General features: G+C 42.0%; 1 protein-coding gene and 1 long non-coding RNA gene across 2 annotated transcripts; one reads left to right on the forward strand and one right to left on the reverse strand.

Annotated features, from left to right (window-relative positions):
* Positions 1-1,499: 1,499 nt before the first annotated feature.
* On the reverse strand, positions 1,500-4,518 carry LOC117260053 (uncharacterized). The gene is made up of 3 exons (XR_004501891.1): positions 4,345-4,518; positions 1,939-2,031; positions 1,500-1,857 (listed from the first exon to the last, which is right to left on the reverse strand). It is a non-coding gene; the product is annotated as an uncharacterized LOC117260053 (long non-coding RNA).
* Positions 4,519-4,596: 78 nt separating this feature from the next.
* On the forward strand, positions 4,597-17,748 carry lhx1a (LIM homeobox 1a). The gene is made up of 5 exons (XM_033631920.2): positions 4,597-5,603; positions 7,727-7,950; positions 8,591-8,874; positions 10,847-11,012; positions 11,989-17,748. The coding sequence occupies exons 1-5, from the start codon at positions 5,434-5,436 to the stop codon at positions 12,366-12,368; spliced, it is 1,224 nt and encodes a 407-aa protein (XP_033487811.1). The 5' UTR covers positions 4,597-5,433; the 3' UTR covers positions 12,369-17,748.
* The last annotated feature ends 610 nt before the right edge of the window (positions 17,749-18,358 follow it).

The raw sequence follows: 18,358 nt of genomic DNA on the forward strand, positions 1-18,358 counted from the left end.
CTGCCTGTTCTGAAGCTTTATTCCCACATAACGCCAGCAGTAACTTGGAACTGAGGACATAATAATGTAATAGTAATAGTGCTAATAGCATCATTGGCTAAGCCCTCTCTGTATTCGGATTGAATTCGCCCCCTAGAGGAGCGAGCGGGACCCTGGTGGTGGTTGCGGTGCTGTGATGATGGTGGTGGCCTCGTTTCTGGGTGACCTCGGAGTCTCGTGTAGGGTTACTTTTCTGGACCCCCAAAGCCCCAAATTCTCTTCCTCATATGATCTGCTTGGGAAAACGAACAGACAGTGAAGTCAGTGGTGGCTGAAGCTGTAGGCTGTAGATGGTTGTGGAGGTCGGATCATCAGCCTCTGAATATTGGCTAATGTGTGTGTGTGTGTGTGTGTGTGTGTGTGTTGGGGGTTGACTGGCTGAGAAGAGACAGCTGTAGGGAGATGATCTATAAATCCCATTGGATTTCTCTCAGCACAGGACGGGACCGGAGTTGGAAAGTCTGGAAAATGTTTGCGTAGAGTTGGTGTTGGCTCAATAATCCACGATGAGTTCACATCGGCATATGTTTGGCTGCTGAACTACAGGAGGAGGAGGAGGAGGGAGGAGGAAGAGGAGGAAACAGCTCAGTCAGTCGATCATGGAACTGTGCGTCCTTTTGCGTTAGCTTTGCCACAGCCCTCCCCCAGCCATGTGGGTTACACCATTACGGACTATAGGGCCTTTGCTGTGTGAGCTCCGCGCGCCAGGATGGATGGACGGAGTCATGGGTGGATGGATGGATGGACAGAAGAAGGAGGGAGGGTCGGATTTCGGTCCTGGGAGTGCGTGATAATACTGTGAAGAATGATTGACAGGATGGTCAGGGCAGGGAAACTGCCCCCACCCCACCTCCCCCTCCTCCTCCAACATCTCCTCTACAAACTCAGTGTATGGGTGTGATGGTTAACTTTGCGTCAGATGTGCGCGCTTTTCATGCTGTTTGCACAGCCAAGAAAATAGCTGACATATGTGATCAATTTGAGTGGAAAGCACACTTTACGCATTGTTAAACCAGCTTTCTGTGGATGGACGTTTTACTAAAATTACTACATTTACAGTTTATTTTTACCACTTAAAAATAACGCAGATACATTCTGATGCTACTTTTCGTTTTTGGCAAAAGAAAGGAGAAAAATAGTGTTTTTTCAAAAGAGAAAGAAATAATTGTGGCCTATGTTTATACGTTTTTCGTCTTAAAGAATCTTCTGATTTCCGTGTAAATGATGTTACATTATGGAGCCTACATGTGGCACACTTTTGTACAAAGCGACCTACAGTGAGTGCAGTGAATAAAATGGAATCTTTTTTTTTTTTCTCATGAGCTTTTAATTTTTTTCCTTTCTTTCAAAACACGCACATTTTGCCACAGCTGCACCTTCGAATAATTTCCCCTATTCCACGTGTTAAGTTTTATAGGAATAGAGATGAAAAATTATACAAATGATATTAACTGAGCCAGTTTCACAGAAATTGGACTGTTTATTCCGAAAATAAACGCATTCACAAGCCAGAATGATCAATGCGTCTTAGTATGAATTATGAATATCAGCGCCTGTTTGCAATATTCCTTTGTAAAAGGAGAAAAAAAATCTTGCAGAGAGAGACTGCAAACAGCAGAGCAGAGCAGCGGACCGGTACCCCACCCTCCACTTCCTCCTCCTCCCCGGTACACTCAGTTGATCAAAGCTCCAGTCGGGGGTGATATTTCTCTCTGTATTACCGGAGTCACGGTGTGTCCCCCGGCAGCCTGCCCGGCCTCACTGGCCCGGCTGTAATGTCACACAGCCCAGCTTTAACAGCCTGGCCACCCCGGGAAACTACACGTAGAAGAAGAAATAGCTTTTAGCATCTCTTTTATATATAAATATTAAAATGTTTTGCCCAGCCCATCCAATCACCTGCTCGATTCAGTCTTTATTCCAAAGTCCTCTCCTTCCTTTAGCCATGGCCCTCATACATTGTTGTGGTGACATTGTGTCTCTTAACTGAGCCTGGAGGAGAGACGGGAGACAAATAAACGTGTCATGATTAGAATTAATGATTGCATGCATCTTCACAGCCTCATTCATTATCTCAGATTAATTATCTCGCAGTGTACCAGTTCACTTGTCTGCACTTCATAAACCCCAAATCTCCTGGGCTGCTTTACAACACTATGGCTCTGATACAAGAATATCCCTTTTCTTGCCTGTGGATGCATGGCCTGTACTGTCCACAATTAGATTTTGGAGGAAGTAAAAGAAATGCGTAAAATTTTAAGTGTGAAATAAAATAAAATTCCTCTTAGTGGGCACCAATAAAAGACATTTCAGAGATAGATTTCCACTTCCAACTATTACTGTAACGCTCTGAGTTTCATTTTCTTCACAGGTCTGCCGGAAAACCACGCGCCATCCAGTCTTAATCCATCCATCCTGAGATTCACCACAAAAAGAAAAAAAAAGTTTTGTTTTCCTCAACTTGAGCGCAGACGCTGCGCCACAAATTCCAATTTACAACTTCTGCCTGCATCAGAATAAAAATATGAGTGAGAATATAATCTATTGCTAGTGAGGGATTACAGTGGTAAGGTTAAAACCATTTTTGCATTTAATAGTGTCTTTGCCTGGAGGGGAGTTGAGATATTTTTAAGCTTATAGCCTATATTTTGATTTCCTTCTATTCGTGGATTAATCTGCCTCTGTGAGCTGGCTTTTTTCTTCTCTCTCTGGCTTATTCTAAATAAGGCAGAGATTATCCCCACTGACAGACTATCAAGGCATCTTCTACACATGGAAATAACAACAACTTTTGTTGTTTACATGCTGCATTTACAAGTTTGTGTGGTGGTGGAGAGAGTCAGGCCTGCAGACTGCAGGCTTTCTGGGTTTAGTCTTTACATTAGAAAAAAGGGGAAAGTGCGTTTGTAGTCCGACAGAAACGCGACATTTCCACTGCTTATTGCCCCCCTCTATGTAGAACTATGGACCGCCCAGTTGTCATGGTGCTCAATGACCCCTCTCTGCCTATCTCTCTGATGGAAACATAACCAGATGCTCAGCAGAACGCGCTCAGACGCACCGCTCACAAACAGAAAAGTTGGGGAAATGGGAGGAAAAAGAAGAACACTTGAGGAGAGGGAGAGGAGACTGTCGGGCTTAAGAGGTGGTAAAACAAAAACGAGATGGAGTCCATGCGTTTTGAAGCCTTATCTCTCCTTTTCCCCTAAAGCCACTAACACATGTCCTGTTAAAGGGGCGCTCCCCAGACGCCGGGAGGCAGCTGGACGGGGACGGGCGGGCGTTTTGCATGAGAAGCGGCCCATATGCAAGGGGATGCTGGCGGGATATTGGTAGAGATACATGGGTGATCTTGGGTCGTCTTTTCTGCTTAAGTGCGCAGCTATTGGCTCCATTTTAAGACGCGCAAATTAAAATTCTGTTTATTTTTACAGTAAAGACAAATACGATATTTTTTAAGTGTAATTACATTTATTAAACTATTATGTTTACAAGCCACAATCTTGTGTAAACAAACGTTTCAGAGATTAAACAAACTATTTTCCTGGCGAATGCAAATCTTGATTAGATAGTAGAACGAAACGAATTTGTTCGACAAGCATGTAAACTTTTTTCTCTCCAGTCTAGACAATGTTCACTGAGAGAAAAAAAAGAGTTCAGCAGTGCAGGCCTGTAAATCATCAACACAAAATACTTGATGGAACTCATTGATGGAAAATGACTAATAATCCAACAGGCTGAGCTCATGGTGTTATTTACTTAAGGTGGACTTGGACTGGATTGCTCCTGACTCGCTGAGCTGCACCAGCATCAACTTTGGAGCCTTTCTGTCTTTCACTACCAAGCTTCCTCTCCATCACACCGAAGAGACAACTGCTTTAAGTGTGCTGTGTGCACAAAAACATATAATGTAAATCAGCACATGCCATTCTGCAATGTTGCACGACACTGGGAAAAGCGAAAAACGACAACATCATATTTCCAGAACCCGGTCATCAGCTAAATCAGATCTTGGCAGAGATGTTCGGCAGCTTTGTGCTGCGTAATCAAACATTTAGCCCTATGGATGATGCGTTCAAGTGCAAAGCAGGCAGTTAAGATTCTCTCCCTATATATAGGCTATATATTAACGGACAGCTGGTTTATTGATTTAAAAAAGCCTCCAGTTATTTTCAAATAACAAAACAAACATGCCCGACTTGTGCGTACTGGCGCAAGGTAACTTTACATGAATAAACGGGGCGCGCGCCATGCAATATGCGCCTCCAGCTTCTTTATCCTGAAGACGCCACTGAGATTATCTACCTGCTCAGATTCCTTCTTCATGCCCCCCTCATGCCCAGAAGACAATTTGCTCAGCAGCTGAAAAGTGGCTTCTCTCCCTCCGCGCTGCTCGCCCTCCGCCGCGGCTGCTTCCTCCAAACACATTCACTAACATATGACAGTTTGCAGGGAAATTCTTGACAATTGGTGTCTTGAGTGTGTGGCATAAATAGCAGGCAGAGCCCTCGCTGGGTTATGATGGGGCGGCTTGATGGTTGCTGGCATGGCGCGACGCTGATTGGTCCGGCCGCGGCCTGACGTCAGGAGGCTGGGAATAAGGCTGGGTTGGAGCTTTAGGAGCAAGACAGTTTACTGGAGACCCAGCGCATCCCAGCATACACACGGTACTGGAGACTGAGGGCATCCCAGCATACACACTGACTACTACCGGAGCCGAAAGCGTATCGCAGCATCCCCCGCCGCCACAAGCTGAACGTCCAGGATCATCGGACTGAGCGAGAGGGGAAAACACTCTTTTGAAAAAAACCTTTTGGGTGTGTGATTTTGTTTCCTGCCGGGTTGTGCACAGTGGATACGCTGCCATGTCAAAGTACACTGAATTATTTATAGGCGTGCGTGTCTTGTTGTGTGACAGCTCTGCCCTAAAAGCGTTTTATTAGACGCCTCTTCCAGCACTGACTGGCACACGACGCTCCTCTCACCGATGCGTCACTTCCAAGAGCGCCGGGACAACCAAACTGGCTCCAGTCTTCTCACCTGAGCCGATCTGCAGCTTCCTGTGTTGAAATCTACATTTCGGTTGAATTGTGTGTTTTGCCCCGGATCCAATAAAGGACTGATTATTTTCTTTACCTTTTGGTTTTTTCACCTGAGAGAGAGGACGCGTCGCCATCCTGTCTGTTTTTCTTTTTGGACGCTGAGCCTTTTTACGCATGCAGGGAGAAAACTGTGGTGACACCTGATCGACTGGCTTCTCCGCGCACATTGACCCGGGAGCTCCAGGCGAATCAAGGAAGGAGAAAGCAGATTCTCGGTCAATGCTCGGCCTGTGCTGTTGATTTTGTTTGTGTGTGTGCGCTTCATTTGTGGGGTTGTAGCCCAGCCAAAGCCATGGTCCACTGCGCCGGCTGCGAGAGGCCTATTCTGGACCGCTTTCTGCTCAACGTGCTGGATAGAGCCTGGCACGTCAAGTGCGTGCAGTGCTGCGAGTGCAAATGTAACTTGACAGAGAAATGTTTTTCTCGAGAGGGGAGACTGTACTGCAAAAATGATTTCTTTAGGTAAGCACGGGGAAGGTGACAGAAAAAGTCATCAGCAGTGTTTTTGTTTATTAATGTGTGTGAGTTTATGTCAGGAGGTGGACTGTAGCAGCAGGTAAACAGGCACATGTGCATTTAGGAAATTATGTAGCCTACAGACATTTAAATAGGAGCGTAAAATAGGAGCAGAGATTGTGATGGCACATCATAAAATAAAAAGGAAAACACTTGGGCCAAACATTACATTTATTAAAAAGTATGATAACAATAATAATTTGTAGTCTTGTGCACATTAAGAGCAGATCAAATGTTTGTGTCCTCCATATTATTTACAACTTTTTAATGAGGTATACTATTGAAATACCACTGACTGAACAAGTACTTCTTAAAAACTCTGCCTCTCATGCTTCTTCAGACAAATAGCTAAATAGAATAAATTAAATATATACATGTATATATATTTTTAAACTTAACACATCTGCTGACTGAACACACGTGATTGCAAGCATTTGCAGCGAACACAGAGTTTCTGCTGTATTTATTTATTCTCCAAATAAATGGATAAAGCGACCTGTCCGTGCCTGTGGGCGTGAAGGAGGACTCGGAGGCGATAAGCTTTGATTAGGAGCGAGTAATTAAAAGCTTGTTAATTTGGATTCTTATGCAAAACAACAACAAAAGAGGGCCAGAAACATTAAACGTGTGTGCACTCGCTCTCAGCGGGGAGAGAGAGAGAGGGGGGTGGTTTGTTAGGAAATCGAGGAAATCACACTTGGGGTGTGTTTTTTTTTACAGCGCGCAGGTAGCCGGGGGAGCGCACAGGATCAAACCCCGGCCAGAGGAGCCGCTGCCCCGGTGTGTTTGCTCAGTCCGACTGAGGATGACGTGATAAGTGGATTTGAATAGTAAACTAGTTGAAAAGATCAAGTCCGCAGACAATGCAATCACAGACGTGCAGTCAACAAGCAGTGCACACCACTCAATACACATTGTTTAACGGTGAAGTCAATGGCAGGGCTATAATTTATTATTCCAAAGCAAGCAGCCTGCCTGCTGTCTTGTAGTATTAACTGATTAACTGAGCCTGTGTACAGATATATACATATATATAAAACACAAAAAAGGTTAGAAATGTGGGGGTAAAATATTTAATAAATTCAATAAAACTACTCACTTCTGCACAGTTGTACAGCGGCCTCTGGTAGAAGAAAACCATGTTATTATTTCTAGAGTAATAAAAAAAAACAAAAAAACATTTAGCTTAAGCACATCATTTTTCTTAAAATTATTTAGAGCGTCATTTTCCCAACTTGTGCTTATGTAGCCTATAGATTTAAGCTGCGCACACAATGAAAACATACATATTAATGTATTATTATTATTATTATTATTCGGGTTATTTATTGTCATATGCACAGCAGTTAGGCGATGACACTCTGAGCTCTAAGGCTCAATCCAACAATACTGATTTAAACATGTATAAACAAGGGGAAAAGTTATTATTATCATTATTATTATTATTATTATTATATTATTTTATTATTATTATTATTATTATTATTATTATTATTATTATATTATTATTATTGTTATTGTTATTGTTATTGTTATTATTATTATTATACCCAAAACGTCAATGTGGATTGAGCATAAAGGTTCATTCCTGAATCTGGAAATAGCATTCCAAAAACCTCCTGAAATGCGCTCTCAAAGTGAAGCAGCTTTCTTTTCTTCATGTTATGCGTATCTTGGGTTTATAGAGACTCCTTTTCACCATTATTATTATTATTATTTTTCATGTAAAATATTCTAAGCATGTTTAAGCATGGGTTATGATTCGACTTTAGCCCATAGCATATGCGCTTTCAAATGGTCAAGTAAGGTTTTAAAAATAAGTGCGATCTGATGTCTAGACTATATTATAATTTTTTTTCCACAATAATGTTACTTCGAGCTGAACTGGGTCAACAGTATTTTAAAATTTGAATGTATATAATGCTAAATACGTTTCTTTCCGTCCCACGAAACTCCGCCTGGTCACCAGAAATGCTGCGCGTTGATATTAATGACTTCATGATGATTTCTGTAAAGCATGTCTATAATAACACAAACAGCCATCTCCTTTCCCTCTCTCCCTCCTGCAGACGGTTCGGCACAAAGTGTGGCGGCTGTTCGCAGGGCATCTCTCCAAACGACCTGGTCCGGAGGGCCCGGAGCAAAGTGTTTCACCTCAACTGCTTCACCTGCATGATGTGCAATAAGCAGCTCTCCACCGGAGAGGAGCTTTACATCATAGACGAGAATAAATTCGTTTGCAAAGACGATTACCTAAACAACGCCAGTGTAAAAGACACCAACCTCCTCTCAGGTACGTGTGTGTGTGTGTGTGTGTGTGTGTGTGTGTGTGCGCGCGCGCGAGGCGGGATAAATTGTGATGGATGTGATGTGTTCAGCCCCGCAGTGGCTTCATCATTTCCATGACCAGGACTCAGACGCATTCTGAGAATTCAACAACAAACACACTCCAGTGTCTGCTGATTATTTTGTTTCCAAATATATATTTTCAGTTCCAACCTTTTATGTATGTAAGATTGCGATTTTTATTGGGCGTGCAACGTAAATGTTTATTCCATGATGAAGCAACACAGTCGAGGAGAAAACACAGCAGCTGCTATTTGTTTATAAAATGAAGGTTCCAGTCTTTATATATTTATTTGGATATTAACGGTGCAACACATAAAGATAAAAACATGGTGTCGAATTGCTAATTGCTTTAAACACCGTTTAAAAAGCCAGATGAACCTCACAGAAAATATCGTTTCTTGTTATTAATGTTGGTGTAGTTTGCATCACCGACTTGAGGTCATAGTTCCTCCACCTTTAATTGACCACTACATCACTGCTGACATAGTCCACAGTGATAAATATAGTTTTGTTCCTTTTCCGCTGTGCTTTATCACTGCAGTATTTCCTGTGTTTATTCTCATTTCCATATGTCATTTATTTAGTAACGGCGTGCAGCGACCCCAGTTTATCGCCGGACTCTCAAGACCAGCTACAGGACGACGTGGTCCTAAAGGACACGGAGATTGCCGCCCTGTCCGACAAAGAGACGGTCAATAACGAGAATGACGACCAGAACCTCGGCGGGAAGCGGCGCGGCCCGCGGACCACCATCAAGGCCAAACAGCTGGAGACGCTGAAGGCGGCGTTCGCTGCCACCCCCAAACCCACCAGACACATCAGGGAGCAGCTGGCCCAGGAGACCGGCCTCAACATGAGGGTCATCCAGGTAAAGGAACATCGATATTTAGCGTCCAAGCTGGAGAACTCCCCGAGATCCTGAGTTCCAGAGTGGATTATCCCTCTTATGTCACTACAACTTCATTCATTAACCACCAAATAAAGACGCGTAAAGCGCATAAATGAGGGTGTTCCTCAAGGTCCACGTGGCACCCAACAAAAAATTACAGGGCTCACCATCCCCAGTCATTTATACGGTTCAGTGGTAAATCACCAAAATTGGGGTCTTCTGATTCTGTCTGATGGTCTGAAATATTATGGAAATAACATTCAGGGGACACCCACAGGTTGAGGAGGTGGGCTCGCGCCTTTTCTGTTTTATAGGGTGTTACGCACCCATTAAAAGGTGTGATGTAACAACTTATATTTTATGGAAAAATGTCCCTGCCAAGCTGCCAGACTGCCATGACCGTGCAGGCCTCATCCCATCAGAGAGGCTCCACCTCCCCTTCAGCATCAACTCCCCCTCCACCCTCTCCTCACCTCCCTCGCCCCTCTTTAAAGGAGGCCTCTTCCCTTCAAACTGCGCGGTCACATTGAATTCATTAAGCCAGAGATTGGCCAACGGACGAGGTTGATTTGGAAACGGGTAATTTATATGGGTATTTTTGATTCTTGGCGCTGGCGACGGGGCAAAGTCGCCAACTGGCGCCGGGCTGCTGGGAGCGCTGGGAGCCGCTGGGAGTCCTGGCACAGCGCTGCCATCACGTTTTGCGACCACATTTAGCCATGCTGTGAGTCTTTCCAGCCAAGTGGAAAGACAGAAATCTGTTTCAAGGGTCTTCAGATTGTCTCCTCAGAAATCTGAATTACAGCAGGGCCATATTAAGTTAAACAAAGAGCAACACAGACAAATGACAACACATTATTATTATTATTATTGTTATTATTATTATTATTATTATTATTATTATTATTATTATTATTATTATTATTATCATCATATTATTATCATTATTATTATTAGTAGTAGTAGTAGTATTAGTAGTAGTAGTAGTAGTAGTATCGATTTTGTATGAGGAACTATTTTCATTTTTTTTCCCTTTTATTGCTAATGTCCAAAATTTGTTAAAGCCATTATTTTATATGACGCACTAAATCTCTGACATTGTAAATTATACATTTATGAGCCAAAATATTATTACCCATCAGAAGTAATAACAGACCTCCTCCAAGAAAAAAAAAAGTGGAAATAATTGGAAAACAGGTCTTTTGGTTTACTAACAGGTTTCTGTCATAATGTGGATGAGGCTGCGGGGCAGATCAGGTAAAAAGCTTAAACATAGCAGATTAATGGCGATAAAGTGAAAGTGGTGAAGTAGGGGTATCTAATATGTATGAGCACGAGGGAGAAAGGGAAGCGCGTAATTAAAGGAAGCCGGCCTATAGATTAGGAAATGATAACCTCCAAGAGCCCGGTAATATATTGGTAACAACCCTCCTATTAAGTATTAATTGGAGATTTTAAGCCCCCGCTGCTGCAGCCTTCAGTCGGAGTAAATGGAGGGTTAAAAGATCATTAGGGAGGTTAGATGTGACTCTCGCTCCTGTAACGATAATTGGGCGCAGTTCTCTCCACCGCAGAGCCTTGCGGATTTAACGCACCGGCTCATCACGCACGCCGCTAAACACACAGACAGCCTGGTTATTTACTCTAATAAGAAACCAATACGGTGCAGGTGCCAAGGTAAATATGACACCTAATTACACTTTCTTTTGTATGAGGAAGAATTTACACAGTGAGGTTTATTTGCTTGTTGGCTTGTTTACATGTTTATTCAGACATTTCTGCCCTCTAAAATTCAGCCGTCTGCCTTCTTCCATCACCTCCATTTCTCACTCCCCTCCCATGTTCCGCACACAATATTGACGCGCAATCAAAATGGCGTCAGAAGCCTATTGCGTGTTTGCTGAGTGACACGAGGTGACCCATATGTGTGTGTTTCTGTGTCTGTGCCCAGGTCTGGTTCCAAAACCGACGTTCCAAAGAGAGGCGCATGAAGCAGCTGAGCGCGCTAGGCGCCCGGAGGCATGCGTTTTTCCGGAGCCCGAGGCGGATGAGGACGCTGGTGGACCGCCTGGAACCCGGAGAGCTGATCCCCAACGGGCCCTTCTCCTACTACGGAGGTATGAGTGCAATTGCATTTTTTTTTTTTTTAAGAAAAAAAAATTATGTCCTCCAAAGTGATTTTTTTTCTCTCTTTTGAAGCATTTTCATAGTCATGTTAAAATGTCTGTTTCAGTCACATTTTAAAAAAAATTATTTGTGTGTTTCCTTATTTTTTCTGTCTGTTTATTTCCTATGTCACAACTGGAATGAAACAATGGCCTGTCTTTTCTATACCAAAGTGAGCAGCTGTTGAATAAGAAATAAAGCACTTTAATTTAGGTTTTGGATGACCTTATAAAGAAAGAAAAGCATGTATGGCCTATACACCTTAAGCTTTCTGAAGTCTTTTAAAAATGTTAATTTTAATTTAGTGCACCACATTAAAATAATGTTTCATATCTAAACACATAAATGCAATGCAGTGGTTCTCTGCTCTTCTTCAATAATAAGGCCAGTTAAGATATTCAGCAATAAGGCTCTTATTTTCTTAAAGCAAATTCAGTTGTGATATGTTATTCAGTTTGGGTAGCCCCATCCATGAGCTTTTAGAAATCAGTGAAATAAGTTTACTTGAGGTTAGTTTACATCCCAGTGATTTAATACCACACTCTTCCCTCAAATGCTTTGAAATATCTGATCATTTTCAGAGAATTTCATTTGTGCTCGGGCCTTTGTCCTTTCTGCTGAAGCAAAAAGTCTAATGCTATTCTGCTGAATTGAAAAAAAAAGATCGGTCTCAGTAGGTAGAATCGCTGATGAAATGGCCCCCAGTTTAATTAATTTTGTGGCCACGTTGTTCTCCCCACCCAATTGCAATTTTGATTTAAGTGTAACGTGCTCTGTGACTAATGTAGTACGGCGAGGGTCTCTCGCCCTCTCTAATACAAATCAAGCTATGTATATTCAATGAATTCCTCAATGTCTCCGGAATTATTTCTATACACATTGTTCTCAGAGCTAACGTTGATTTTTTTTTCTCTTTTGGATCTGCAGATTATCAAAGCGAGTACTACGGCCCAGGAGGGAACTATGATTTCTTCCCTCAGGGGCCTCCATCGTCACAGGCCCAGACCCCAGTCGATCTCCCCTTCGTACCCTCCTCAGGCCCCACGGGCACCCCCCTCGGAGGTATGGATCACCCCCTGCCGGGCCACCACCCCTCCAGCGAAGTGCAACGCTTCTCCGATATCATGTCCCACCACCCGGGGGACTCTCCCAGCCCAGAGCCCGGCATCCCGGGACCCCTCCACAGCATCTCTTCCGAGGTGTTCGGCCCTAGTCCGCCTTTTACCTCACTGTCACTGAACGGCAGCGGATACAACAACCACCTGTCCCACCCGCCCTCGGAAATGAACGAGGGCACTGTGTGGTAGCTTTTTGAGAGTGGACTCTACTGGTGAGAGATTCGGTAACGGAGGGTGGTGAGGTTTGGTGGTGTTTGGGGCTGGGGATGAGTACAGGGAAATGGATATCGACAGGGTTAGGGCAACCATTGAATCATTTTTTTTTTTTTGGTGTTTTCATATTTATTTATTTATTTTCCCATTTGATCTGTTGACCTTTTTTGTGGGGAAAGCATATCTGGCATAAAACATTGTCTTCAGTATTGTGTTTGGGTGTTTCTATTGCTACGTTTGCCCCCCCACACCCCACCCTGCATCCAAAACTGGACTCACGTAAAAAAAAAAAAAAGAATGGGTAAGACTGCTGAACTGCCACCCATTCGGCCCCCTTTTTTGGGCCCCTGGGACACCCTGTCACCCTCAAACCCCCCAACCCGACAGTGGCCCAGCATAGCGACCAAACCTCCTAACACTCACCGGTGGGGTAAAAAACAACCCTTTCGAAATCTCCTATAGTATGTCCCGAACACGAAAACATCATTAGCTACTGTCAAAGACTTCAATAGCTTTACAGAGAGAGAATAAAGGGGCAGAGGGTTGATCGTGTGCTGACCTGGCACTGTAGGAAGGCTGAGCGGCGTTCAGACTATGTTCGAGGCACTAGACTTGTCCCTTGTATTTATTCAGAAGCTCCTCAGACCTCTTGGCCTCTCAAGGCTCTGCCATATTGACACTTAACCTTTTTGACACTATGTTTCTGAAGGCCAGAGGAAATGACAATTTTTCCTCTGTCAGGACTATTTGTTTCTTTTCTTTTCTTTTCTTTTCACAGTTTCAGAATTTCCACCAAATCTGAAGAAGGCCGCCTTCAAAAGGCAAACAGTAAAAACCCTCTACGGATTGCAAACCCTTTATTTAAAATGGAAGTGAACTTGAAATGTTGAAATGAAGTCTACCTTCTAAAAATCTTCTACCGGGGTTCTAAATGGGACTTAGAACAGTCAACTGTTTACGTAATCTATTTAATTCAGGAGTCCAGAAGTCTCGAAAACGATGTTTTAGAACCTCTCGATCCATATAAAAATGTTCCAAGCAACCAACCAAACTTTTGTATTGATTTCATTTATATTGTATGGAGATAAAAACACATTTGCTGGGGTTGTGGTTCACTGTGCTAGTTTGTACAAGATGTTGTTTACAAAAAAGGTAAAAAAATAAAATAAAAAAACAATAAAAACATAAGTAGACATTTGCCAAATTAAAAAAAATAGCACAAATACTGTTAAAGTGCTTTGCACCATCATCTGCAGAACATGTTGAGACAAAATGTAAGTGTTAAAAGGAGTAATTGACTTCTTAATTTTTTAGTCTGCTGACAATACATTCATAAAATTGTTAATATAACATACTTAGACAGGTTTTATTTTTGTGTCTTCGAAGGAGAAAATCCCAACTATTAAAAATTGATGGTCAAATATGCAGCTAGTAGCTGCTACATCTCTTTGAATATCAATCCCTCATGGTATGTCTTTTATTGTTCCAATAAACCTAAGCTTATGTGACCTCCAGTGCATATTAGACCATTCACTGTATAAATACAACATGTTGACAAAAATGTGTTTCTAATAAAACTAGAAAATATACTTATGAATTTTTTAACATATTTTCTTTGGAGCAGCTATCTTACAGTATACCCTTACATTACAGTGTGTTATGTATCACAGGGTGTCAGTGCAGCTGTACATCACAGAGCTCTCTGTAAGCTACTTATCAGGCCAGTGTCACTCGTTTCATAATGAACGCTTTTTGTCTACATGTCTAATTTTCCATTCACTTGGAGTGTGAAATAATTGGCCTTTGCAGACATGCTGACAGGTAAACAATTCTGATCAGTGTTATTCAAAAACATGGAGTGAAATTGAAGGCAGTTTGTGGAAAGTGATGAAAAGACAAAGAAAAAAGGAGTCCAACTGAGAGTGTAGAAGCAGAGTTGTAGAAATGCTACCGAATCGTGCTTTGAAGCATGCGTTTTGCGATGCTAATCTTAAACTGTCAACAAAGGGTTTTCTCTTTCCCCTCCATGCCGCAGCATTGCACCAGATCCCGATGGCTTGAAGAACAATTCATAGACAAACAGAACAAGGGTTTGAACAACAACAAAAAAAACTTTTCTGCTGATTTTACTTTTCTCCCAGCAGCGGAGGCATTTAGTAGACTGGCTTGCTGTAGCCGACACAAGGGGGAGTGAATTCACAACTTGTGCTGATGCCACTTCTTTCCCAAACCACTTTCACTCTGGCCTCAGATTCTTGTGTTCAGTTACTCGAGGTCGTCAACTAATCATAAGCAGTTAGCTGTGCAACTGTGAAGGACAATGATGAAATCACCGTGACCGCAGCTCTCCTGCTTGTTATGCTTTTATTAGCCTGCTCCTACATTATTATTCCCTGCAGCTTACTGTTCTCGCGGTGCGGTCTGACGGTTGGGAGGGACTTTTCCTAACTTATTTCGGTGAACATAGCCGTAATAATAATCAAACCCAAACACTGAGGCGTGATCTTTTGCAGGAAGGATGAAAAAATTATTCATACTTGTAGGGAAACGAGTCAGGCGGTGGGATTGTGGCATGAATCTGAGGGAACCTTTATCTCCCAAACCCTGCATGTGCAGTTAGGACCATATGCAATCCTAGTTTTCTCCCCTGCCTCCAGACTGTAATCCACCATGAATTAATCATGGTCTTGAGAGTTAACCAAGCTTGGGGATGTGGGGTGGAAGGTGGGGGTGGAGGGTCTGTATAAGGATATAGGTCTCTGTTGAGCCCCTGGGCTTAGCCCCCCCTGTGGTAACACCATGCACTGGCGACTGACCGCCCCCGGGGCCACGGCTCTTTAAATTCAAATCTCCTATTGATCGCTCATCAGCTGTTGGTGCAAACTGACCTTGTAGTCTAACGCTGGAAAAATAAAGCAAGCCTTAACAGCACTGAATGGGTTTTAAATGACATTTTAAATCTCTGAGTCAGGACGTTTGAATAGCCCACACACCCACTGGGATCCAAAATAAGTGTACTGATATGTGCATGTGTGTGTGATGAGAGGGGGTGACGGGGGGATAAATGCTTGGTGGGGGTGAGTACAAAATGGTTTACTTTAGGGTACAACAGGGGCCAAAGTGTTGAGCCAATAGGAAGATCATGCCCAGCAGGCGAACACTGAGATACTTGCGTTCAAACTGAGAAGGCTTTTTTCAGAGCGCCTCTCCATATGAGGAGCATTTGGCTGCTAGTTTTAAATGCAGAGTGGCTCAGCTGGAAGCGTACCCACTCCTCGGAACGCACGTAACGTAAGCACACAAACACATGGCACCGCTCCTCGTTTCTCCTCAAACAAATGACACATGTTGGGGGAAGCCAATCTCTTGGCCAGAAATGAGAAAACGCTGTTAATCAATGGAGCAGGTTGGTTGATCGCTGAGCCACATTTCCCTGGCTCAATACTCAGCGAGTGGGTGATACACAGTCATGTAGCAGCCTGATAAGCAGGCCTCTGCTGATGAGCTGTTTGTTTTGCCACCTCTCTATTCTTTACACTTCCTCTTCCTCTACGAGTAAAGACAGAAGGAGATGTTTAAGTCATATGAACATTCTCTTTACTATTTAAGTAATATTTCAGGACATATTTTGACGCATAATGCCCAATTCTTTTATTTGCATGAGGTGTGACTCAATTCATAACCAGACAAAGAAAACTTCTTTCCCTTCTCTTAACATCCACACCATAGTAGCTCTTAACAAAAAAAAAAAAAAAAAAAAATCATTTATTTTAACAAACAGAAGAAGAAAAGTAAATATGATCAGCTCTGGCCACCATCAATGAATGGGCAAAGAAGTGTACCACCGAGAAAAAGTCAAACATAAACAGAAAATCCAGGGAAAATACAAAAAACGGATAGACAGAAAGAAAAATAGAAATAAAAAAGCTGGAATAACATTCTGATGCAGATAAAGTGTCTGTGATAAAACTGATCTAGTTTGGAAATAATTCCTTTTTAAGTGTTTTTTGTAACAAGGCTGTTTCCAGGACTTAAGAAATACTAAGGTGCTGATACCAAGTTTCTTCCTATATTAACAATTATCAGATTTGATTATTCAGCTGTTTATATGAAACAATATATAAATGAATGATAAATAAATAAATAAATAAATATATGCCACTTTCTCCATAAACTGGTCTGATATACTGCTGTAATAGGAATAACATATTCAGTACAAAAATGCTGGAATCAGCTTATAAAATGCCCACCATGTGTACGTTTTTCACTGTAGAATGTCAGCTCAAATAAACTCCTCCAAATTCCTGAGAAAAATTACCCAGGACAGGATTTCATTGTCCTCAGTGGTACGGCTTCGATACTTTAAACAAGCTTACAGCTAATAAGAAGTGTGTATTCTGCCAAAAAACAGTAAAATATAGAGGACTCAACCTAAAGCAGTCTGAGCAGTGAAGAAAGGTTTCGAACAGGATACAGAATCTGGAGTTGCTCCATTAAGTTAAAACAAAACAGGATGTGTGTGTTTGGGTTGGAAAGTACCCAAGGTGATTTTCTCACACATTTTCTGGTTCTGTTCATTTAGCTTTATGAGGTTAAGTAAAATTATAGGGAGAAATTACAACCAAACAAAGCTCATGTCCAACTACATTCCAATACACCTGCCAGTTTATTAGGTACACACGGCTAAAAGTAAAGCCTGCAATCCATCTTATGTTTATGAAGGTTATAATGACTTTAGTTGTTCTTTTATCTCAGACATGTGTTAGGATGTTACATACCTTGACACGTTTCGGCGGAAACCTCCACCTTCCCCAGAAGTGTCACTTGTCAAAACTGACAGGAAGGTCACGCCTCCCTAATATCAGCTGGTTGACAGATCAGCTGATAAAGACATGTCACAACCACCAAGTGACACTTCTGAGGAAGGCGGAAGTTTCCGCAAAAACATGTAAAGGTATGTAACATCCTAACACATGTCTGAGATAAAAGAACAACTAAAGTCATTATCAGAAACTGAAGACATAATGGACACCATTGAACTATGAAGGTTAGGCTTTACTTTCAGGTTGTTTTTTTGTTTGTTTTAACAATTTTAGATATGTGTTGATTCAACCCTCTTCTTATTTTTGAGGCTGTAGTTTGTGGTGCTACTGAATTGTTTTGCATTATACTGACAGGTGTTTCTATTATCAGGTCCACAATATTTATATGAGTGAGTTTAGGCCATAGAAGTAGAACAATTAGACAGGACATTGAACTGTTTGCTGTGGTCATTTGACAAGTACAAAACAAAATGGCAATTGTTGTTCTAGTGACAACACATTTCTTCTCTATTAAACAGAAAAATTATGACCGTACACCAATCCAAGTTTTTCTCTTTCACCAGACCCACACTAATGTTAGCTTAACTGCGTAGCTAACTCATTGTAAAACACACTTCATTTAAACACGACAGCAACAAAATAAAACTCACCAAAACTGTCTTGGTTTGTCTTGTTAGTCATCTAGTTAGTTAGTCCACTGTTCCAACAATCACCAGCTCTAGTTTGGTCAAAATTAACCCTTACTTCACCGTATTCAGTGTGAAAATATGCTGCTCTGCATGTTGTTTATCCTTAAGGGGTCTCTCTGTGTATCAGCTGTTGACTTATCAGTGGTGCCCACTCCTTCTTCAGAGGCAGTTTCAGTTTACATGTTCCAGCAAATATGCAATTAATGGCAATGAAGAAACAGTAAAATAGCAATTACTGTAATATTTGAAAGTGACGGATTGCTTATTTGAAAATGTACGACTCCACTGCTCCTTTGGTTGTTGCTGCAAAACCTCACCTCAGTGAGTTTATGACTTGCTGCTAGCAGATTTATTTACATTAAAGGTAATACAAAAGTTAGCCCACTACAATGGTTGCAATAGCAAGGGTACACATAAATAACATAAATAACAATAAATAACATAATAATAATTT

Source organism: Epinephelus lanceolatus, chromosome 4, assembly GCF_041903045.1.
Source record: "Epinephelus lanceolatus isolate andai-2023 chromosome 4, ASM4190304v1, whole genome shotgun sequence".
NCBI lineage: Eukaryota > Metazoa > Chordata > Actinopteri > Perciformes > Serranidae > Epinephelus > Epinephelus lanceolatus.

Excerpts from the sequence above, each read along its gene's own strand:
- lhx1a (XM_033631920.2), top strand. The coding sequence starts at position 5,434 with ATGGTCCACTGCGCCGGCTGCGAGAGGCCTATTCTGGACCGCTTTCTG. Across the intron at positions 7,951-8,590 it reads AGACACCAACCTCCTCTCAG|TAACGGCGTGCAGCGACCCC; the intron begins GTACGTGTGTGT and ends TCATTTATTTAG. Across the intron at positions 8,875-10,846 it reads TCAACATGAGGGTCATCCAG|GTCTGGTTCCAAAACCGACG; the intron begins GTAAAGGAACAT and ends GTCTGTGCCCAG.